General features: G+C 34.5%; 1 protein-coding gene and 1 non-coding gene across 5 annotated transcripts; one reads left to right on the forward strand and one right to left on the reverse strand.

Moving 5' to 3' along the window:
* The first annotated feature begins 1,892 nt into the window (after positions 1–1,892).
* Positions 1,893–23,688, forward strand: LOC102621049 (ABC transporter G family member 1-like). 4 transcript variants are annotated; one of them, XM_015533815.3, is made up of 8 exons: positions 1,893–2,055; positions 20,967–21,267; positions 21,389–21,468; positions 21,679–22,152; positions 22,268–22,390; positions 22,470–22,661; positions 22,750–22,836; positions 22,913–23,688. In XM_015533815.3, exons 1-8 carry the CDS (start codon positions 1,999–2,001, stop codon positions 23,546–23,548), a joined length of 1,950 nt encoding a protein of 649 aa, XP_015389301.2. In that variant the 5' UTR covers positions 1,893–1,998; the 3' UTR covers positions 23,549–23,688. The 4 variants fall into 4 exon arrangements, with proteins under 4 accessions (XP_015389301.2, XP_006466253.2, XP_052287556.1 ...); XM_006466190.4 differs by having other exon boundaries at positions 21,601–22,152; positions 22,913–23,687; XM_052431596.1 differs by lacking the exons at positions 20,967–21,267; positions 21,389–21,468; positions 21,679–22,152; ... (1 more) ...; positions 22,470–22,661; positions 22,750–22,836 and adding exons at positions 2,469–2,548; positions 2,681–3,232; positions 3,312–3,434; ... (1 more) ...; positions 3,785–3,871; positions 3,948–4,070 and having other exon boundaries at positions 1,893–2,356; positions 23,036–23,658.
* On the reverse strand, positions 9,250–9,353 carry LOC127898989 (small nucleolar RNA R71). The gene has a single exon (XR_008050757.1). It is a non-coding gene; the product is annotated as a small nucleolar RNA R71 (small nucleolar RNA).
* Positions 23,689–23,929: the final 241 nt, after the last annotated feature.

The following is a 23,929-nucleotide window of genomic DNA, read 5'->3' on the forward strand; positions in this document are numbered from 1 at the left end:
ACGTTAATAGTGTAAATGTGTACAATATTGGTAGACATGTATGTTTAATAATATCGATATAATTAAAATTTTAATAGTTTAAATGTGTAATATATATATAATATTGTTAAATATATAAATATCAATCGAGTCATTGAATAATCTTTTTTATTTTTTGTGTTAGATTAGTGTCTCAATATTTTGACACGATTATTAAATAGGTCGTGCTTGATCAACCTAAATTTAGTATAACATGAAACTGATATAATGTGAACATGATTTAATGACCCATTTTCTCAATCTAGATAATGCATAATTAAGCGCACTTGTATGATAAAAAGTGCAAAACATTGCTCTCGATCAATGATTATGACAAAATGAGGAAAGAAAAGTTTAATAAAAACATTAATAATTTCAACTTGGCCCATGCAGGTCTCGAACTTGTGACCTTCACGTTATTAGCACGACGCTCTTACCAACTAAGCTAATAGGCAGTTACAATTGACGCAACTTTTAATTATTTATTCGAAGCGGTTAAATGAGTATTTATTCTCTTCATTCCGTGCCGTGGCTTTTGCTTGTAAAATATGTTTCACTTCCAACTTCCAAATTTATATAACAAAGAGGGATGCAGTTAATACAAACACTCGTAGTACATTTTAATAAAAAATAATGATTGAGCTTTAGTTGTAAGGTGAGTTTAACATTGAGGTTGGACAGCTGTAATTTAAAAGTTACAACACTAAAGTGTTTGGTAAACACTAGCTGATGTAGTTTGGAAGCTATATTAATATAATTTTTCTCTTGTATGATGAAAAATTTATTATATCTTTAATAATTTTGTGAAAATCATTATTTAAAATTTATATTTACTACATATTATTAACTTTTGCTTCATAATTATAATTTTTTTTTTCACAGCAGATGTAGCTTAAAAGCTACAACACTTTAATTCCAAACAGGATCATAGAGTTTCTTCATATCACGTTGAGCTAGAATTTATCAAAACATTTGTCTACTTATAATTTTAATAATCTCCTTTTAGCATCAAAGAAAGTGCAGATTAATTCATGTTTGCTTTTCTTTGTTTTCAATGTTTGTATAGTATTTTACCCTAGCTTCATTTTTCATCACCTAATCACTATAATTCCTCATTTGATAAGAAAATACCGTGCAAATGACTACAAGAAATAAGATTAAAGCCCTCATTATTATAAGATAGATGTTAAATCCCCTTCTATTAAGGAAGTCCATATCTTATTAAAATTAGAACGAAGTTAAATCATAAAAGCACGAGTTCTAAGTTGCTAAAGGACCGTAAACATTGTATTGAAATGTGCCTTTGCTATCTTTTAGTTTGATCAATAAAATGATACATCTCTTATTGGAAGATGATGATGATGATGATGATGATTATTATTATTATTATTGCTGCTAAATATAGTGAGAGAGGTTGCATACCTTAATCTAATGCGTATATTATTGTGTTAAAAAGAGTGGCTCTTGAACTGATCCTCCCTAAAAACGTGTGATGATAAATATCATTTTATGACCAAGTTTAATATTGTACCAAAATTTATTTTTTTTTAAATCAAATTTCTTTCTATGCTTACTTGAACCTCAGATAGGCTTTAAAAAAAAATCTTACATTATTTTGTTAAAAAAAAATCTTCCTAAAGGGGTTTGTGAAAGATGTATTTAGAACATGCAACCTTTGACTAGAAGATACAAATAATGTCACTAAAAATTAAGACAAATCATAAACCAAACTCCCGAGTCAAAAAGGAACAAAGTTATAAAATAGATATACATATAATCCAAAATTGACTTTTGAAGTGACATGTGAAATCTCTAAAATTTCATAAAACTTTTAAACTATAAATTGAACAAAGTTTCTTTACTTAAGCGTCAGAGGCATCAATTCTCACTCTCTATTTATTCAAAGCTTTTTCTTAGTCTCTTTTTTTATCTCAAAGACGCCAATTGTTCTACTAAACTAAAGAAAACCTAACAAATAATATGGATTCTCCAATCAAGGTGACTAGATCAACTAGTGTAAAAAATGGCGACATAGAGGTGCAAAGTTGGGCTTCATCATCTTCTAAATCCAGCAAGAATAAAATTTTCCCATTTAGTACTGCCTTATCAAGCTCTGTTCCACGTAATGATTCTATTACTAGCTCCTTGAAATCAAAGTTTGATAATGGCGTTTTCTTGACGTGGAAGGATCTTTCGGTTGTGGTTCCAAGTGGTAAAAAAGAAAATCGTAAACATGCAATTTTGCAAGAGCTGACAGGATATGTTGAACCAGGCCAGATATTAGCCATCATGGGTCCTTCTGGTTGTGGCAAGTCTACTCTTCTTGATGCACTAGCAGGTATTGTTGCAAATTTTTAACTTAAAATTAAGCTAAAAAGTTCATTTATTTTTCAAGTTTCATAAAAAAAAAGAACACTTACCTATATACTGAGACACACACTACACTGCAGGAAGGTTAAGTTCAAACACTGAGCAGACTGGGGAGATTCTTATCAATGGTCGCAAAGAGACGCTTGCTTTTGGAACTTCGGTAAGAAAAAAAGTGAATAATATAATTGTATTAATGTTCGTTATACTTTCACCTAAACTAATAATATGTTATCGAATGTTTTCAAGATACATTTTAGATAATTTACTTATCATTATTTTTTTAATTATCTAGGCCTACGTGACTCAAGAAGACACTCTAATGACAACATTAACAGTAATGGAAGCTATATACTATTCTGCACAGTTGCAGCTACCAGATTCCATGTCAAGATCTCAGAAGAGAGAAAGAGCTGAAATGACTATTAGAGAAATGGGATTACAGGACGCCATGGACACCAGAATAGGAGGATGGAACGTAAGAGGGATTAGCGGTGGACAAAAAAGAAGGGTTAGCATTTGCATTGAGATCTTGACATGCCCAAAGCTTTTATTCCTCGATGAGCCTACTAGCGGACTTGACAGTGCCGCATCTTACCATGTCATGAAGCGCATTGTTAATCTTGCCCACGAAGATGGAATAACTGTTGTTGCATCAATTCATCAACCTAGTAGTGACGTTTTTGAGCTCTTTCACAATCTCTGCCTTCTTGCCTATGGCAAGACAATTTATTTTGGTCCTGCTTCAATGACAGAACAATTGTTTGCTTCAAATGGCTTTCCTTGTCCAAGTTTAAGAAATCCATCTGATCACTATCTAAGGACCATTAATAAGGATTTTGAAGAAGTAAGTGATTATCTAGGAAATTAAAGAATGCTACGAAATATATACATAATTTAATTTGACAAACTTTTGTGTAAAATAGGATATTGAAGAAGGAATTGGAAGAACAAGCACTGAAGAGGTTATCAACATTCTAGTCAATTCATACAAATCATCTGACACTTACAGTGAAGTTCAAGAACGAGTTTCTATAATATGCCAACATGTATGCACACATGTTTAGCAAATTTGATTTGATTAATTTTAATAACATGGTTAATATACTAAATTCGTTGTGCATGTAGAAGAGAGAAACTTTGGAGAAGGAAAACCAAGCTAGCTTTATCACTCAAAGCCTCGTTCTTACAAAGAGATCATTTGTTAACATGTATCGCGATTTAGGATACTATTGGCTTCGCTTTGCAATCTACATCGCCTTGGGTTTGTGTATAGGGACTATCTTCCACGATATTGGATCTAGTTATGGGTCAATTCAGGTAACTTTGGTGAAAGCTTAAATTTGCGCTTATGATGTTAAAAGGATTTTAACTTAATCTTTTATATTATGAATACTAGGCCAGGGGATCCATGCTCATGTTTATTGCAGCATTTTTGACTTTCATGGCGATCGGTGGATTCCCTTCTTTCGTGGAGGATATGAAGGTTTGTAATTTACAGTAGTCTAATTACTTTTAGCCACATGTGACACATTTTAATTGACATTTTTTACTTCCTTTAGATATTTGGGCGAGAAAGGTTAAATGGGCACTATGGTGTTGCCTCATTTGTTCTTAGCAACTCATTTTCTTCTACCCCTTACTTACTCCTGATATCTTTGATTCCTGGAGCAATAGCATACTACCTAACTGGCCTTCAAAAGAATATTGGACATTTTCTATACTTTGTTTTGGAGCTTTTTGTATCCATGATGTTGGTTGAGAGCTTAATGATGATTGTTGCAAGCATAGTGCCAGATTTCCTCATGGGAATCATAACCGGCGCTGGAATTCAAGGAATTATGATGCTGAATGGAGGTTTCTTCAGATTGCCAAACGATCTTCCGAAGCCAGTTTGGAAATATCCTATGTACTATATTGCATTTCATAGGTATACTTTTCAAGGATTCTACAAAAATGAGTTTGAAGGATTAACATTCCCTAATAATCAAGCTGGAGGGCCTCCAACAATCACTGGTAAAGAAGTCCTCACAAATATTTGGCAAGTTGATATGGGACACACCAAGTGGGTTGATCTTGCTATCTTGTTCGGAATGCTGTTTTTTTATCGGTTTTTGTTTTGGGCAATTATTAAAACTACTGAGAAATTTAAACCTATTATCAAATCTTTTAGGTTTGTTTCTTTTAAGCCTTGTAGACAGATGTAGGACAATCCCTCTGCCACCCTAGCACAACTTGAACAGAAAAATGAATGTATGAAATAGCTCTGCCATGTTTTGTGACATTATATAGTTGTATAGAAAGCAACCAATATTGTTGGTGTCGTTGTAATAAATAAATTAATAAATTAATTTGAGATAATGTCTTGTGTCGAGGATTTTTAGTAAAATTTAATGGTGCATTTACCAATAAGTAATTGAAATAAGGTGAAATAAGAATATAATGGAATTAGAATGAACTTAAAATCATAATGAGAAATGAGATCGGAATGGACTACATAAGCATTAATGTGTTTACTAAGAATAAGATAAAGTTGTTTATTTTAATTGTATTTATTTTATTTTGGAATTGAAATAAATTGTTGTAAATTATAAAAATAACCTTAGTTGATTATTATCATTATTTATCATAGAAATAATTATTATTTTTACTCAAAATAATTATTGTTAATAACAACAACAATAATATTCTTATTATCGTTAAAAAAGAATTTTTAAATTTTATTAAGGATAATAATGTTAATCACTCCTTATCCACATTCTCACCTCTCATGAAAATGAGATTCTTATTCACCATCCCTAAATTTATAAGGTCTACTCTAATTTTATTTCTATTTTTTAATAAATAAGTATTGTTAATAATTCTTATTCCTCACTTCTATCTTTCAATTTCATAAATAAACATGTTTTAAGACTTTGAAATTTATAAGAGGGGCAACATCAACAAACTTGACGATAATATACTAATATCTCACCAGATGGGTGTAATGGTGATAGTTGTCGGGACAATTGGGTGCAGGGCAAAATTTGTTGAAACATTTGGAGTAATGAAAAATAAGCCTAATTTTACCCATCGGCAGCCACAATCTCAAGCTCTGTAGTCCCAAGTTCAAATAAGTTGGATGCACTAGTTGAAGTTGTGTCGTCTACAACCTCAATAGAAGCTTTCACTCTCCATCATTTAATTTATTTACGGAAGCTTCTAGCTCTGATGCTATGCATCATGCACACGCCACTAAAGCCACCGGTCGAGCCACCAACTCAGAGAGCCCCGCCACACCGCACACATGTTTTGCGGGTGTGCTTTCTGGTAGGTCACGTACTGTGCTTGGTAGTGCGGGATAGTGTTTTATGCATTTGATTTCATATGTCAAAAAATTTGAATGATAGGAAAATTGATGAGTTCATGTATTTAGGAGAATTCAGTGGTTGAATTAATTTTCAAAATATCATTATGGATGAGGTGTAGAGTTTGGAATATTTTGTTGTTTCATTTGTGTTGCGTCTGTTTTTAGTAATGTTATTTGCGTATAAAACTGCATATAATTTAATCACTCTTATATAAACCACACAAAAACTCTTTTGGTTACTAGTAATACAAGAGAGAAAATGGAGGAAGAAACGCACGAGCTTTACGGAGGCGAAATCTCTAACATGAAATGTGACATATTGGTTGCCGATGACAACGTCGTTAATGTACTTTTTAAAATTTTTCTGTCATATGATCAATTGGTTGATTAAAACCCTAGCTATTCGATAGATCTATTTATTTTATTTATGTATTTGTAGGAACTGGATTAGATGAATAAGTGGTTGAAGGGGAAGGAGAAGGAAGTTGCCACTCTTCATGAGATTTAGGCTATAGTCAAAAAGGATATGGGGGTTGCTCAAGGTTTTTATTTCTTTAAACTATTTTTTTGTTGTTCCTTCTATCTCTTTTGAGTTTCCTGAAACTAAAACCTTTTGCATTAGTCGGTGAGGTTTTGTTGATCAATGATTGCTTAAATTTTTTATTTCGTAAAAGACTGGATAAATTGTTCAACGTAAGTTTATGGTATGCCTCACGATGCTGTAATTTTTAATTCTTTTTTTGTTACTACAAGCTCCATGGAATCCTGACTGGATGGTCTATTGATTTAGTTGTTGTCAGATTGTAATAAGGACTTAATGACTCACCAACCACTAAACCTTACATTGCTTCAATATCAAATATGAGTTTCAAAACAAATGATTACTGATACCACTATTTTTAGTTCTTCATTCACTCATCTCCATGGGTAAACTGATTCTAATATGTTCATCCCGCCAATCCTTGTTAATTGAATAGAAAAATTATCATTGACTATTTATTATTTTTAAATCTTAATTTGGGTATTAAATATATGTGTGCATATCGAGAAAATAATATATTAACACTACGAATTTAATTGAGGTCTATTTTGGTATTGATGAGAGTGTGTAAAGTAAAAGTTAAGTTTTTGAATTTATCAAAAAGTGTGCAAAGTAAAAGAGTGTCTAAAATATATTTTATAGTACAAATAGCCTATTGTCTTATTTGATTTCAGTATGCATATGCATTTTTAAAAAATTATTTTTCAATACTAACATGTTAATGTCGCACCATCTGCTATAGGACCAATGTGTTGAGTGTTAGAAAATGCATATTTATAAAGGAGAAAACCGTCATTTTACATTTCAAGTCTTACTAACAACCCTTACTTTTATGTATTTAACATTCTTATGATTTAATTACGTGTGTTTTATTTTAATTAAGTAATTTATGTATTTTAGGGGCATTATAGTCATTTCACAATAAAGGAGAGATCAGACGGCAAAACGGACATCACTTTTGAACTCAGGACGGTCGAAAACCTTAGGAGGAGCATAAAAGGAAAAATGGCACTATTCACATGTACGGTACTATTCACGTGTACGATACTGTATACGTTACTGTTCACGACACTGTTCACATAGACGGATGATGATGTGGCATTGACCGATGATGTGGCATTGACTGATGAGGTGTCACGATCCTGTTGGACTAAAATTCTTATGTACTGTTGATGGTGACGTGGCAGCATATCAGTGGACGAAAAATCTCGCGTACGGTGCATGCATCACACAGGATTATTTTCAACCAAACCGCGTTACTGTTCATCCGGGTCAAACCGTGTTACTGTTCATCCGCGTGGTCAAACCGTGGACTGTTGACTGATGACGTGGCGCAATCCTGAGTGTCCAAACTGTTTTTAATCCGATGGCCATGATTTACTCCATGTATCTATAAAAAGGGGGCCTCCCCCCCCTAATTTGAGATCTCTGAATCCATTTTTGGGATCCATTTTCTGTAATTCCCTCTCCATCTTGTATTTTCTTCGTATTTTAATAAATTTTCATTTTGCCCCTAGTTCAATTATGAGTGGCTAATTTTCTTTCAAGCTTGGGTTGAAGGTGAAGTCTCAACATGTGTCATGGGCTTAATTTGGTAAATTTATTTTCTCTTCCCCTCTAGTTTTTGTGGATGTTTTGACTTCTCGTCGACAAATAATACTAATCTTGTCTAGTACCGCCTTGGTTACACCGGCCCTCTAGTACAAGGTTATTATTATTTGGCACGATAAGCCCTTAGCACCATATTGATTAGAGCGTGGTTCATGAGGTGTGGATTCCCCCCTCATGATTTAATTGGCATTAATACGGATTATTTAGCCCATGATGCATGTTGATACGGATCTAGATACCCAAGTACGTCATTTCAATAGAATTCTCTTCAATTTATTCTCACCATTTCAATACCAATTTTAGAATTTATTCTCTCCATTTTAATTTAAGTTTTAGCATATTCCAATCATTTCCACCACAAATCCAATCACCCATTCACAAAATTAATTCTATACAATTAAAATCCACCTCCTCGTGGGATCGACACTCGTCACCATAGATCTATACTACAATAGATTCGTGCGCTTGCGAGTACATTAAAATTTGCACAACAAGTTTTTGGCGCCGTTGCCGGGGAGGTAAGTAATTTTAATTCATAGAATTAATTTTTGTGAATAATTTCTTTTATTTGTTTTCTTGTATTTTTTTTAATTATTAAAAAAAAGAAAAAGAAAAAAAAAGTGAATCTACATATAAAGGTTAGTATTTCTTTTCTTTTTCTCTTCTTTAAAATTCTGTAATTTAATTTTCAATTTATTTATTTTTTCTTTGTAATTTTTTTTTATTTTATTAATTTAATTTTTTTTCACGTATTTATTTTTGTGTATTTTTATAGAAAGGTTGTAATAGCGCAATAAGGTTAGTATTGTAATTTCTCTCTCTTCTTTATTTTATTTGTATTTATTTTGTTCCATCTTCATTTTCATTTTATTTATTTTGCATGCATGGTCGTAGGTCATTATTACCTAATCTTGAACCTATAGACCTTGAACTTGAGAAAACAATTCGCACACAAAAGCACATTAAAAATAAATTTGGAATGGATTTACAAGCACCACAGGAGAGGCCATTTAAGGACTATTTTAGTCCCTTAGCTAATTTGAGCACATCATGCATAAGATACCCAAATGTAGCTGCTAGGAGCTTTGAACTAAAACCTAGTGTGCTAAATTGTCTCCCCACATTCTATGGCTTAGAAAATGAGGACCCATATAATCATTTGAATGATTTTCATGCTATTTGTCAAACATTTAAATATGAGAATTTTTCAGACGATGATGTTAAACTCAGATTATTCCCATTTTCTTTAAAGGATAGAGCTCGTTCATGGCTTAATACATTGCCTGCTAATAGCATTTCATCATGGGAACAAATGGTAACAAAATTTTTGAATAAATATTTCCCAGTGCATAAAACCAATGCTATTCGCAGGGAAATCTCGGAGTTTACCCAAAGAGAGGACGAGCAGTTTTTCGAAACATGGGAGCGATTCAATGGGCTACTCTTGAAGTGTCCACATCATGGATACGAGAAATGGCACCAATGCCAATACTTTTTGGAGGGATTACTACCAAATGTGCAAGAATGGCTAATGGCAACAAGTGGAGGAGAGCTAATGTCAAAAAGTGCATCAGAGATTTGGGAATTTTTCCAGCGACAAGCGGATAATTCCCAACAACGGAGTCGATCACTCAGGAATACTAGAAGAATTAAAGGAGTGAATGAGGTTCAAATTGGCGAATCAAATTCAGAAATCAAAGAAGTCAAAGCGATAATTGAAGGTCTCTCTCGACAAATAGCATCGTTATCGACTGCTAAATCAACAGAGGCACATGACCATGACTCATACTCAGATCAAGCCAATGCCATAGGTGTAATGAGAAAACTATCGAATTACAACCCATACTCCAACACATATAACCCTGGATGGAGAGACCACCCCAATTTTTCATGGTCTCAAGGATTCCAACAGAATGGACCAGCAGCTCCAGCTCCACCAATGCAACAAATTGCTCAAAATTCTCAAGCCTCTCAGCCCCCATTTAGACCATACAATCAAAACCAGAATTATTCTCAACCCAGACCATGGGAGGATTCATTCCAGAATCTCAAGAATCTTACTCACTCCACGATTGAGCAACAGAACCGCACCATTGATGGACTACGAAATGAGTTGAGAGCAGGCTTCAACTCACAAGCTCAATCAGTTTCAAGCCTGGAGAAGATGGTGGGACAACTTGCTTCTTCAGTTCAGACCTTGGCAATGACCGTTGAGAAAGGTAAGTTTCCAAGTCAACCAGTGCCTAACCCTAAAGGAGTACATGAAGCAAGTACCAGTTCACCACAGCAGCATGGAGAGATCAAAGCAGTAATGACCTTGCGAAAAGGAAAGGAAATCGACAACAAAGTGGAGATGCCGGTGACAAAGAAAAATCAAATTGTACCTGTGAACGTTGAGGACTCACCACCGGAGGAGAGAGAAGAAGCCAACCTACGAGAATACGTTCCCAAAGCTCCATTTCCTCAGAGTTAGCGAAAGGAAAAAAGGGAAAATCTACAGGTGAGATTCTCGAAATCTTCAAACAGGTAAGTGTTAACATCCCTTTACTTGATGCTATAAAGCAAGTTCCATCTTATGCCAAGTTTCTTAAAGATTTGTGTACTAAAAAGAGAAACATGCATGTTCAAAAGAAGGCATTTTTAACAGAAAACGTTAGTTCTATACTCCAACATAAAATTCCTTTAAAATGCAAAGACCCAGGCTCCCCCACTATCTCATGTAGTATAGGGAACCACACAATTGAGAATGCTTTGTTGGATTTAGGAGCTAGTGTAAATTTATTGCCTTACTCTGTGTTTGTGAAACTTGGACTGGGAGAATTACACCCAACTCCAGTGGTGTTACAACTTGCAGATCGGTCCACGAAAATACCTCGTGGTATTGTGGAGGACGTGCTTATCCAGGTAGACAAGTTTTATTTTCCTGTTGATTTCATTGTAATTGACACTCAACCAATACAGGATTCAAGGAAGCACATCCCCATTATTCTAGGCCGACCTTTCTTGGCAACTGCGGATGCTCACATTCAATGTAGGACCGGAAATATGCAATTGTCCTTCGGCAACATGACTATGGAGTTGAACATCTTCAACATTGCCAAACAACCTCACAATGCAGATGATGAAATTGTTGATGTGGATTTAATAGAAGCATTAGTTGATGACACTTTTGTTTCAAACCTTAGTGATGATCCTTTACAGACATGCTTAACTCACTTTGGTTTTGATTTTGATTTTGATATTGACAGATCGGTCGAAGAGGTCAATGCCCTACTTGACTCAGCACCATCTATGGACACTAATAAATGGAAGTCAAGAGTTGAACAACTAGCACCATCAGAGAAGAAACTCATCCCATCATCAGAATCACCACCGAAACTCGAGCTCAAACCATTACCCAACACTTTGGAATATGCATTTTTGGGAGAAGAAAGTTCTCTGCCGGTAATCATCTCATCATCCCTCAATGATGAACAAAAAGGTAAGTTGTTGGATGTTTTAAAAGAGCACAAAGGAGCATTAGGATGGACCATAGCAGACATCAAAGGTATAAATCCAGTAGACTGCATGCATTACATTCACCTTGATGAAAATGCTAAATCTACTAGGGAAATGCAACGTCGGTTAAATCCTAATATGAAAGAAGTGGTTAGAACTGAAGTCCTTAAGCTATTAGATGCAGGTATCATTTACCCCATTTCTGATAGTTCATGGGTCAGTCCTATACAAGTTGTCCCCAAAAAGTCAGGAGTCACAGTAGTTACGAATGCCGATAATGAATTGATACCAACTAGAGTAACTACAGGATGGCGTGTATGCATTGATTATAGAAAATTGAATTCTGTCACACGTAAAGATCATTTTCCTTTACCATTTATCGATCAAATGCTTGATAGATTAGCAGGCCACGAATTTTATTGCTTTCTAGATGGTTACTCAGGATATAATCAGATTCCCATAGCACCAAAAGATCAAGAGAAAACTACTTTCACTTGCCCTTTTGGCACATTTGCATATAGGAGAATGCCATTTGGATTATGTAATGCACCTGCTACATTTCAACGATGCATGTTAAGCATTTTTTCTGATATGGTTGAACGATTCCTTGAAGTCTTTATGGATGACTTTTCTGTCTTTGGTGACTCGTTTGATCAATGTTTACATCATCTAACGCTAGTTCTGCAGAAATGTATCGAGAAGAATTTGGTCTTAAATTGGGAGAAGTGCCATTTTATGGTAAAACAAGGTATTGTCCTCGGTCACATCATTTCGAGCAAAGGTATTGAGGTGGACAAAGCCAAGGTGGATCTCATTTCTAATCTTCCTTCACCCAAAACAGTCAGAGAAGTAAGATCTTTCCTTGGGCATGCTGGTTTCTATAGACGTTTCATTAAAGATTTTAGCAAAGTTTCTAGACCCTTATACAATTTACTTGCTAAGGATGTACCTTTTATCTTTAATGATTCATGTCTCATGGCGTTTGAAAAATTAAAACAATTGTTGACATCATCACCCATCATTCAGGCCCCAAACTGGAGCTTACCATTTGAGCTCATGTGTGATGCATCTGATTATGCAGTAGGAGCAGTTTTAGGACAAAGAGTTGATCGAATTCCTCATGTTATTTACTATGCTAGTATGACATTGAATGATGCACAGTTGAACTATTCAACTACTGAAAAAGAAATGCTAGCAGTAGTGTTTGCATTGGAAAAATTTCGATCTTATCTCATTGGTTGTAAAATAATTGTGTTCACAGATCATGCTGCTCTTAAATATCTTCTCACAAAGAAAGATGCAAAAGCTAGACTAATTCGTTGGGTGTTACTTTTGCAGGAATTTGACTTGGAATTCAAAGATAAGAAAGGGTTAGAAAATGTTGTGGCGGACCATCTCTCTCGTCTTCACTTTGACACAATTACAGAGCCATTAATATTAAATGAGTCATTTCCAGATGAACAATTAATGAGTGTGGAAGTATTACCTTGGTATGCTGATATAGTTAATTATCTTGTTACAGGTAAACTTCCAGAGCATTGGACCAAGCAAGACAAGATCAAATTCTTTGCGGAAATAAAGAATTTCTTTTGGGATGACCCGTATTTGTTCAAGTATTGTGCAGACCAAATTGTTAGACGATGTGTCCCAGAAAATGAAATTCAGAATATCCTTTCATTCTGCCATGAACAAGCTTGTGGAGGCCGTTTCAGTGCTAAGAAAACAGCGACTAAAGTTTTACAATGTGGTTTCTATTGGCCAACACTATTTCGAGACGCTTACACTTTTTGTTCTTCATGTGATAGGTGTCAACGAATGGGGAGCATTACACGAAGGAACATGATGCCACTAAATCCAATTTTAGTGGTTGAGATTTTTGACGTATGGGGTATCGACTTCATAGGACCCTTTCCCCCTTCTTTTGGCCATCAATACATATTGGTTGGTGTTGACTACGTCTCAAAATGGGTAGAAGCAATTCCATGTAGGACCAATGATCACAAGGTGGTGATAGCATTTTTGAAAAGCAACATTGTTTCACGCTTTGGATTCCCACGAGCGATAATCAGTGATGGTGGTGCCCACTTTTGTAACAAAGCATTCAAAGCTCTTTTGACAAAGTATTCAATCACACACAAAGTGGCGACCCCGTATCATCCGCAAACCAGTGGCCAAGTTGAGATCTCCAATCGAGAAATAAAGCACATATTAGAAAAAACGGTGAGGCCGGACAGAAAAGATTGGTCATTAAGACTTGATGATGCCTTATGGGCATATAGAACGGCTTTCAAGACCCCGATTGGGATGTCACCCTACAGGCTAGTGTATGGAAAAGCTTGCCACCTACCTGTGGAACTCGAACATCGTGCATATTGGGCCATCAAGAAGTTCAACTTTGATATGCAGCATGCCAGCTCAGAAAGAAGATTACAACTGGCAGAACTTGAAGAAATTCGCAATGATGCATACGAAAATGCCAAGATTTACAAGCAACGAATGAAAGTCTTTCATGACAAGCACATTATGAGAAAATCTTTCACTCCAGGTCAGAAAGTGCTTTTGTTCAATTCTCACTTGCACCTATTCCCAGGTAAGTTACGCTCTCGTTGGTCTGGCCCATTTATTGTTCATACTGTTTTTCCACATGGGGCAATTGAAATTAAGGACCCAAAGAACGGTGTCACGTTTAAAGTTAATGGTCAAAGATTAAAGCCATATCTAGAATACCAACCACGTGGAGAAGACACCGAAATAAATTTGAGTGACCCACCAGATTTGAATTGATTTTTTTTTCTTTCTTTTTGTTGATTTGATTTTGTTTTCTTTCTTTATATTATTCTTTTGCTAATTGAAATTGTTTTTGCATAAGTGTGTTTATTTTACCATTAAGTTTTCTCTTATCATTGTTAATCATGAGTCTCATACTTAGGCCGTTCCTCCTGAACATTCTTAAACCACTTCAACGTGTCAAAACTCATCTCAAAAGGCAGATTCAATTTTGTAAAACACAACGCATTTGGGCTCTACAACCACCAGAGTTAGTAGCCTATGTTGAGGGTTTAGAAAGCCAACTCAGAGACATTGAGAGAAGTGTTTACGACATCCAGTTGGAGCTTGAGGTAAATTCAATAAGAGGACGATTTTAATTTTCTTTGTGTGTTTTAATTTGTTTTTCTGTTTGTGTGCTTTAGTTTGTTACCCCGGTGAAGTGGCGGATAACGGTACTCCGTGACAATCAAGTCGGTTACTTCAGTTTCCCATAATAACTGATATTCTGAGGCGAAGGTATGGACAGAAACGAGATTCTAACGAAGCTTCACAAGCGATTCCCTTCACTTCCTCAGAATGCCCTCCTTACGATCTATAAAGCTCGGTCCGAACGCATGCGATTACTCATGAGAAATAACATACCTGCTGACATCCGTTGGTTAATCGAGGCTAAAGTACGATCGGCAGGTGAGTTACCTCCAAAATTTATTGCATACATGCCTGGTTGTGGTAAAGGAAATTATGCAAGAAAACGACGAGCTCGAAGAATTTCTGTTGCTTGTCATAAGTGTGCCAGAATGAGTTGCAATAAAAACCCATGTTCTTTAGGAATGATGTCTGATAACAGGGAAGATAAGATTCAATTCATTAGGGATGGCTTGAATAAGGAGTCATTGGATGATATCCTTTTGTCTCTTGAAACGCATCCCAGTGGATATGTGCAAGGAGTGATTCTCCAGTTATAGCCATTATTCCAGAAAGAGCATGTACGATATAGTCTCGGGAATCTGACTATAAACGACCCTGTTTGCCTGTTTATAAGAAAACTGGATGGGAAGCCTATCCTCGACCCATAGAGGGCGTTCAAGCCGTTTCTGGACGTAAAACCAGAGGAAGATGTGAGCCACAGTCGCAACTACGTGTAAATATCCTTTTACTTTACTGTTATTTTATTTCATTTCACTGTTGTTTTATTGTTTGCATTATTGTCTTTAATAATTTTATTACTGTTTGCTTTTTCCTTTTTACTGTTTTCTTTTTGACTCGTGAGCCATGTGCTTCATGCGTTATTTGACACTAACATGTTACCTCATTCACAGCTGTGACCTACTATCACCAAGACTCTTAAATGTGATTTCTTTTGTCAAACACTCACAAATTGTTTTTGAGAAATATTCCAATGGCAGCTACTCCCAATAGACAATTCAAGAACATTTGTGTGCTTTCTGGATTTACCTATGACAAACATAAAGAGTTCGTTGAGGCAGCCATAGATCTTGGTCGAAGCATAGCAGCGAGAAATTTACATTTGGTGTATGGAGGAGGTAACCGAGGGTTATCAAAAATGGTCTCCGAAGCAGCTTTTATCAGAGGAAGTCAAGTGTTAGGCATCATCCCAAGAGTCCTAAAACCATTGGGCAGTTCGTCTGACTCATCAACTGGAGAAGAGTTAGTCGTCTCAGGTATGCAAGAAAGAATAACTGAAATGCTTAATCATGCTGATGCTTTTGTTTTCCTTCCAGGAGATCTTGCAACACTAGAGGCACTTATGACACTAGCATCTTGGGCCCATCTACACATTCACCAGAAACCCATCGGTTTGTTAAATGTCAATAACTTTTATGATGGCTTTATCGCATTTCTTAACCATGCAATAAAAAACTATTTCATTCCCGCTAATGTGAAAAAACTCTTTATTTGTGCTCACACTGCTAATGAGCTACTGGATCTATTACAAGCTTATAGACCGGAGCCAGACCCCTGGACCTTTGTGTTGGAGCGTCCAAATAATGATGGTAACAGTAGCAGCAGTAAGAAGTACAAATTAGATTTAACTCTCCGCCTGTAAATATTTTCTTCTGTGTTGCACCACCCAGGTGATGTCTTCTAAACTCTACTTCTTTCATTTCAAACATTGAGGACAATGTTTCGTTCTGGTTGGGGGGAGGGAATAGTCGACAATTGTGAAATTTTGGTTAAGTTTTTACTAATTTTTTGTTGTAGAAACTAACTGTTGCTAACTTTTTGTGTTGAAGATGGCTGAATATGGAGTGTAGTTACTCTAGAAACGCATCTTCATTGTTTGAAAAAAAAATTCAAAAAAAATAAAATAAAATAAAAAAATTCAGACATTTTCTTTTTCTTTATTATGTGTTTATGTTTATTTTTCTTCTTTAATTTCTCCTCTATAAATATACATTTTCCAACTTTTGAGTCGAAGATGGCTGAATATGGAGTGTAGTTCCTCTAGAAACGCATCTTCTTTTAAAAAAAAAAAAAAATCATTTTCGTTTTCTATCATTTTACGTGTAACTTTTCTAATTAGTTTTTATACATCATTTTCACATTTCTGCATGCATATTTTCCTTTCATGTTTAGAATAGGTTGGGGGGTAGAATGATGTTTAAAAAAAAGAAAATGTGTGATTTGTTTTAACATTGGATGACATGATTAATTTCAAATTTTAGTATTTGTATTATCTTTGGTCTTAAGTGATGTTACGCTATGTTTGCTACTTTACATGTTGATGTCGGAGACAAATGTGAGTTGCTTGAAGGAATGAACATGTCATAATAAGTGCCAAGTGAGTTGTTGAGCCTATCATTTTCTTGGAGAGTAACCCTTTTGCCCATTCTCTATACAGCTTAGCAGTTTATTATTTTATACACGATCTCTAGATTTCTTTTGAGTTAACCCTTTAAAAAAAAAATGGTAAAATTAAAAAAAAAAGAAAAAAGAAAAAAATGTGTGTTACTACATTGGGAGGCCCATCTAACTAGTAGATATGGATAATTATTTAGAGCCCTAAAAGATGATGGAAAGGCCATCTTTGATCCGTTTGAGCCTTTCTAGCCATCCCTGTTATTAAATATCCATAGTTACCCCTTTTGAGCCTTTAAAAAAAAAAAAAAAAAAAAAAAAAAAAAAAACCTTTTCTTTGTCAACTTATCATCTTGACCCACTCCGATTTGGAGTATTACCCAATGTCTTTTAAGTCTCATCCCTATTTATGTTTGAGAAAATGTAAATAATTATGTTGTTCAGTGAAGTTATGCCAAATAAAAGCAAAAAAAAAAAAAAAACAAAACAAAACAAAACAAAAGTTGTTGTTTCAAAAGAATAAAAATAACAATAATAGGTGAAATCCACCTTGCAACTTCCAAAAAAAAAAAAATCTGTATTTTTCTCAAACATACACTTTGTTTTCCTTATTTCCTTTCTTTGTTAGCCATATCCCTAGCCTACGTTACGTCCTAATAAAAGTCCTTCTTGATTTTAGGGAACTATAGTTTGAAGTAGAAGCTAGTTATATGGGCTAAAAAGATGTAGTGATGCATAATTAAAAAAAAAAAAAGATAAATAAAGTGGGTTGACTAACATTTTATTTGACTTGAGATCGTATTATTTCTAAGCTGAGGGCATATTTATTTCATCTTGGTGAGAGCATGTGATATCACTTCTTTATTATTTTCTCTCTCAATTACCATTCATTGGAGTGACTATTTTTATTGGGATTAATTTATTTGTGAGAGTGTCACTACTTCCAGTGAGATTTTGGGGTTTGACATGTCATTCTTGAGAGTAGCTAAAACAAAGTCTACTGGGCTAATTCATGTGGATGGTTGATGTGGGTGTGATGTTGCTTTAGACTGGAGATAATACTTATACTTTTATTTGATTGCTATCATTAATCTGATGGAATAAATACGAGTGTTTCTATTAAAACAAAAAAAAAATTATTTTGAATTTGAATTTTGTTTTCGCTTTATTTGCTAGGGACTAGCAATAAGCTGGTTGGGGGGTGTGTTGAGTGTTAGAAAATGCATATTTATAAAGGAGAAAACCGTCATTTTACATTTCAAGTCTTACTAACAACCCTTACTTTTATGTATTTAACATTCTTATGATTTAATTACGTGTGTTTTATTTTAATTAAGTAATTTATGTATTTTAGGGGCATTATAGTCATTTCACAATAAAGGAGAGATCAGACGGCAAAACGGACATCACTTTTGAACTCAGGACGGTCGAAAACCTTAGGAGGAGCATAAAAGGAAAAATGGCACTATTCACATGTACGGTACTATTCACGTGTACGATACTGTATACGTTACTGTTCACGACACTGTTCACATAGACGGATGATGACGTGGCATTGACCGATGATGTGGCATTGACTGATGAGGTGTCACGATCCTGTTGGACTAAAATTCTTATGTACTGTTGATGGTGACGTGGCAGCATATCAGTGGACGAAAAATCTCGCGTACGGTGCATGCATCACACAGGATTATTTTCAACCAAACCGCGTTACTGTTCATCCGGGTCAAACCGCGTTACTGTTCAAAGTCGGGTCAAACCGTGTTACTGTTCATCCGCGTGGTCAAACCGTGGACTGTTGACTGATGACGTGGCGCAATCCTGAGTGTCCAAACTGTTTTTAATCCGATGGCCATGATTTACTCCATGTATCTATAAAAAGGGGGCCTCCCCCCCCTAATTTGAGATCTCTGAATCCATTTTTGGGATCCATTTTCTGTAATTCCCTCTCCATCTTGTATTTTCTTCGTATTTTAATAAATTTCCATTTTGCCCCTAGTTCAATTATGAGTGGCTAATTTTCTTTCAAGCTTGGGTTGAAGGTGAAGTCTCAACATGTGTCATGGGCTTAATTTGGTAAATTTATTTTCTCTTCCCCTCTAGTTTTTGTGGATGTTTTGACTTCTCGTCGACAAATAATACTAATCTTGTCTAGTACCGCCTTGGTTACACCGGCCCTCTAGTACAAGGTTATTATTATTTGGCACGATAAGCCCTTAGCACCATATTGATTAGAGCGTGGTTCATGAGGTGTGGATTCCCCCCTCATGATTTAATTGGCATTAATACGGATTATTTAGCCCATGATGCATGTTGATACGGATCTAGATACCCAAGTACGTCATTTCAATAGAATTCTCTTCAATTTATTCTCACCATTTCAATACTAATTTTAGAATTTATTCTCTCCATTTTAATTTAAGTTTTAGCATATTCCAATCATTTCCACCACAAATCCAATCACCCATTCACAAAATTAATTCTACACAATTAAAATCCACCTCCTCGTGGGATCGACACTCGTCACCATAGATCTATACTACAATAGATTCGTGCGCTTGCGAGTACATTAAAATTTGCACAACACAATGCATTTGCTAGAAATTCTAAAATTGTTTTACCCTGTGTATGGAATTATTTTTACCTCTTCGTTTTTTGCATTCAGATTATTAAACAAGTGAATAAAACTTTTTTTACATTGTACTTTCGCGATCTTCCGTACTTGCGTATTAAACAGTAATTAAAACTTGTCATTTGCATTTAATTTATGCTTTTTTTGTACTTGTTTATCATGCATTGTTGGTAACTATTATACTGTTTTGGAATTAATTTTTCAAGTTTTATATGAAAAGATGTTGGTCGTTCACTTTCCATTTGTATATGCTTCAGCAACTTGCTAGTTTCTGTGTGAAATTTGTAATCCATTTGTTAGTATTTCTTTCTTTGTTATTCATCAATATGTTTGAACTATGATCCTTTTATAATGTAGAACATTATTTTAGAATTTTAGATATTTGTTATTTTAGATCTTTTGATATTTTTTATTTTTAATTAGAGTCAATTATGATATTTTTTTTTCGTTTAATCGTATTATAATTGTAATTTAATTTTTCATTTAACTTAATGTGAGGAAGTAGATTTATCCTTTTATAAATAAGGAGGTTTTGTCATTGTTAATTAAATTCAGTTATTCAATTAAAACCTCACTTTTATAATTTTCGTTGGGATTATCTATCAAAATCTCTCTTATATAGTCATTTAAATTAGAGCATTATCTAATAATGCTTAAAGTGTTATCAAAATCTCATTGAGTCATTTAAATCAAAATGAGATCTAATTATGTTTCGATTAGAGTGTAACCTAATTACGTTTGCTTGGATTGTTGCTAGAACGATATCTAGCATTTATCTAGCTTGTCAATCCGCTTTCATTATCCCGTTGCGTCAAATACTTATCACATTAATGAATCTTACTTGAACCCCACCTAGGCAAATTTCATTTTTTAAAATTTTATCTTTCATTACTTGTTTCTTAAAAAAAAATTTCCTTCGGCGAGATTTCACAAGTAGGGTGTGTGTATCACTGTTAAAAAAAGAAAGAAAGAAAAAAAGATGTATTTAGAATATGCATACAAACTTTGACTAGAAGATAAAAATAATGTTAATTACTAAAAGTTAAGACTAATAAAAAACCACACTCTTAAGTCAAAAATGAACAAAATTATACAATATATTCAAATATATATATATAATCCAAATTTGACTTTTGAAGTGATGTATGAAATCCCAAAATTTCCTAAACCTTTTAAGATTATAAATGAAATAAAGTTCTTTATATAAGAGTTAAAGGCTTTAATTCTGAGTCTCAGTATATTCAAAACTTTTTTTTAGTCTCTTTTTTTTTCTCAAAGGTGTCAATTCATGTACGAAGCTTAACATGGATTCTCCAATCAATGTGTCAAGATCAACTAGTGCAAAAAATGATGACTTAGAGGTGCAAAGTTGGGCTTCATCATCTTCTAGATCCAGCAAGAATAAAATTTTCCCATTTAGCACTGCCTTATCAAGCTCTGTTTCACGTAATGATTATGTTGCTAGCTCCTTGAAATCAAAGTTTGATAATGGCATTTTCTTAACGTGGAAGGATCTTTCGGTTGTAGTTCCAAGTGGTAAAAAAGAAAATGGAAAACGTGCAATTTTGCAAGAGCTGACCGGGTATGTTGAACCAGGCCAGATATTAGCCATCATGGGTCCTTCTGGTTGTGGCAAGTCTACACTTCTTGATGCACTGGCAGGTATTGTTTCAAATTTTTAACTTAAAATTAAACTGAGAATATAATTTCTTTTTCAAGTTTTCCCTAAAAAATAAAAAATAAAATCACTTAGCTACGTACTAAGACACACACTATATTGTAGGAAGGTTAAGTGCAAACACTCAGCAGACTGGGGAGATTCTAATCAATGGTCGCAAAGAGATGCTTGCCTTCGGAACTTCGGTTAGAAAAAAGTGAAATAATACTATTGTATTAATGTTCATTATACTTTCACCTAAAATAGTAATATGTTATTGAATGTTTTAAAGACACATCTTAAATAATTTACTTATTATTATTTTAAAAATTATTTAGGCCTATGTGACTCAAGAAGATATTCTGATGACAACATTAACAGTAATGGAAGCTATATACTATTCTGCACAACTGCAGCTGCCAGATTCTATGTCAAGATCAGAGAAGAAGGAAAGAGCTGAAATGACTATTAGAGAAATGGGATTACAAGATGCCATGGACACTAGAATAGGAGGATGGAACGTAAAAGGAATTAGCAGTGGACAAAAGAGAAGGGTTAGTATTTGCATTGAGATCTTAACACGCCCAAAGCTTTTGTTCCTCGATGAGCCTACTAGCGGGCTTGACAGTGCCGCATCTTACCATGTTATGAAGCGTATTGTTAATCTTGCTCGCGAAGATGGAAGAACTGTTCTCGCATCGATTCATCAACCTAATAGTGACGTTTTTGAGCTCTTTCACAATCTCTGCCTTCTTGCTTATGGGAAGACAATTTATTTTGGTCCTTCTTCAATGGCAGAACAATTGTTTGCTTCAAATGGCTTTCCTTGCCCAAGTTTGAGAAATCCATCCGACCACTATCTAAGAATTATCAATAAGGACTTTGAAGAAGTAAGTGATTATCTAAGAACTTAATGAATGTTATGAAATATATATATATATATATATATATATATATATATATATATATATAAAATATAATTCGACCAACGTTTGTGTAAAATAGAACATTGAAGAAGGAACTGGAAGAACAAGTACTGAAGAGGTTATCAACATTCTAGTCAACTCATACAAATCATCCGACACTTACAATGAAGTTAAAGAACGTGTTTCCATAATATGCCAACAGGTACACACACATGTTTATTAAATTTGAATTAATTAACTTTAGCAGCAAGGTTAATGTACTAAATTTGTTGTGCATGCAGAAAGGAGGAACTTTAGAAAAGGGAAACCAAGCTAGCTTCATCACTCAGAGCCTCGTTCTTACAAAGAGATCATTTGTTAACATGTATCGCGATTTAGGATATTATTGGCTTCGCTTTGCAATCTACGTCGCTTTGGGTTTATGCATAGGGACTATTTTCCACGATATTGGATCCAGTTATGGGTCAATTCAGGTAACCTTGGTGAAAGCTCAAAATAGAACTTGTACTATTGTACAATTCAACGAGATCTTTACATAATCATTTATATCACGAATACTAGGCCAGGGGATCCATGCTCATGTTTATTGCAGCATTTTTGACTTTCATGGCGATCGGTGGATTCCCTTCTTTCGTGGAGGATATGAAGGTTTGTAATTTACAGTAGTCTAATTACTTTTAGCCACATGTGACACATTTTAATTGACATTTTTTACTTCCTTTAGATATTTGGGCGAGAAAGGTTAAATGGGCACTATGGTGTTGCCTCATTTGTTCTTAGCAACTCATTTTCTTCTACCCCTTACTTACTCCTAATATCTTTGATTCCTGGAGCAATAGCATACTACCTAACTGGCCTTCAAAAGAATATTGGACATTTTCTATACTTTGTTTTGGGGCTTTTTGTATCCATGATGTTGGTTGAGAGCTTAATGATGATTGTTGCAAGCATAGTGCCAGATTTCCTCATGGGAATCATAACCGGCGCTGGAATTCAAGGAATTATGATGCTGAATGGAGGTTTCTTCAGATTGCCAAACGATCTTCCGAAGCCAGTTTGGAAATATCCTATGTACTATATTGCATTTCATAGGTATGCTTTTCAAGGATTCTACAAAAATGAGTTTGAAGGATTAACATTCCCTAATAATCAAGCTGGAGGACCTCCAACAATCACTGGTAAAGAAGTCCTCACAAATATTTGGCAAGTTGATATGGGACACACCAAGTGGGTTGATCTTGCTATCTTGTTCGGAATGCTGTTTTTTTATCGGTTTTTGTTTTGGGTAATTATTAAAACTACGGAGAATCTTAAACCCATTATCAGATCTTTTAGGTTTGCTTCTTCTGAGCCCTCTTGATGGATTTGGAAGAATCCCTCTACCACCCAAACATAATTTACTTGTGAGAAAAATAAAAATGAATGTTAGCTTTGTCATGTTTTTATGATATTTTATGTACTTGTATTGAAAACAACCAATGTTGTCAATGTGGTTTCAATTATAAATTAAGAATTAGGTTATTTTAACTTAAAATTTTGACTCAAATTTTAAAATCTTTTTTTTTCTTTTTTCCAATCAACACAATAATAGATATTAAAAGTCAAAGTATTTACTAATCATTTATTAACATGGAATTAACCTTTAATATTTGCTATTGACTATAAAAAAAAATGGGATAGGGTGAATTTTGGCCGAGCATCAGTGGATAATCTAGAATTGACCATTAATTTCATCCACTAG

Source organism: Citrus sinensis, chromosome 7 (assembly GCF_022201045.2).
Source record: "Citrus sinensis cultivar Valencia sweet orange chromosome 7, DVS_A1.0, whole genome shotgun sequence".
Lineage (NCBI taxonomy): Eukaryota > Viridiplantae > Streptophyta > Magnoliopsida > Sapindales > Rutaceae > Citrus > Citrus sinensis.

What these genes read in the sequence shown, in the direction of transcription:
- LOC102621049 (XM_015533829.3), top strand. Translation starts at nt 1,999, where the DNA reads ATGGATTCTCCAATCAAGGTGACTAGATCAACTAGTGTAAAAAATGGC. An exon ending in TTAATAAGGATTTTGAAGAA is followed by an intron (nt 3,233 to 3,311) that starts GTAAGTGATTAT and finishes TGTGTAAAATAG; the next exon opens with GATATTGAAGAAGGAATTGG. An exon ending in CTAGTTATGGGTCAATTCAG is followed by an intron (nt 3,706 to 3,784) that starts GTAACTTTGGTG and finishes TATGAATACTAG; the next exon opens with GCCAGGGGATCCATGCTCAT.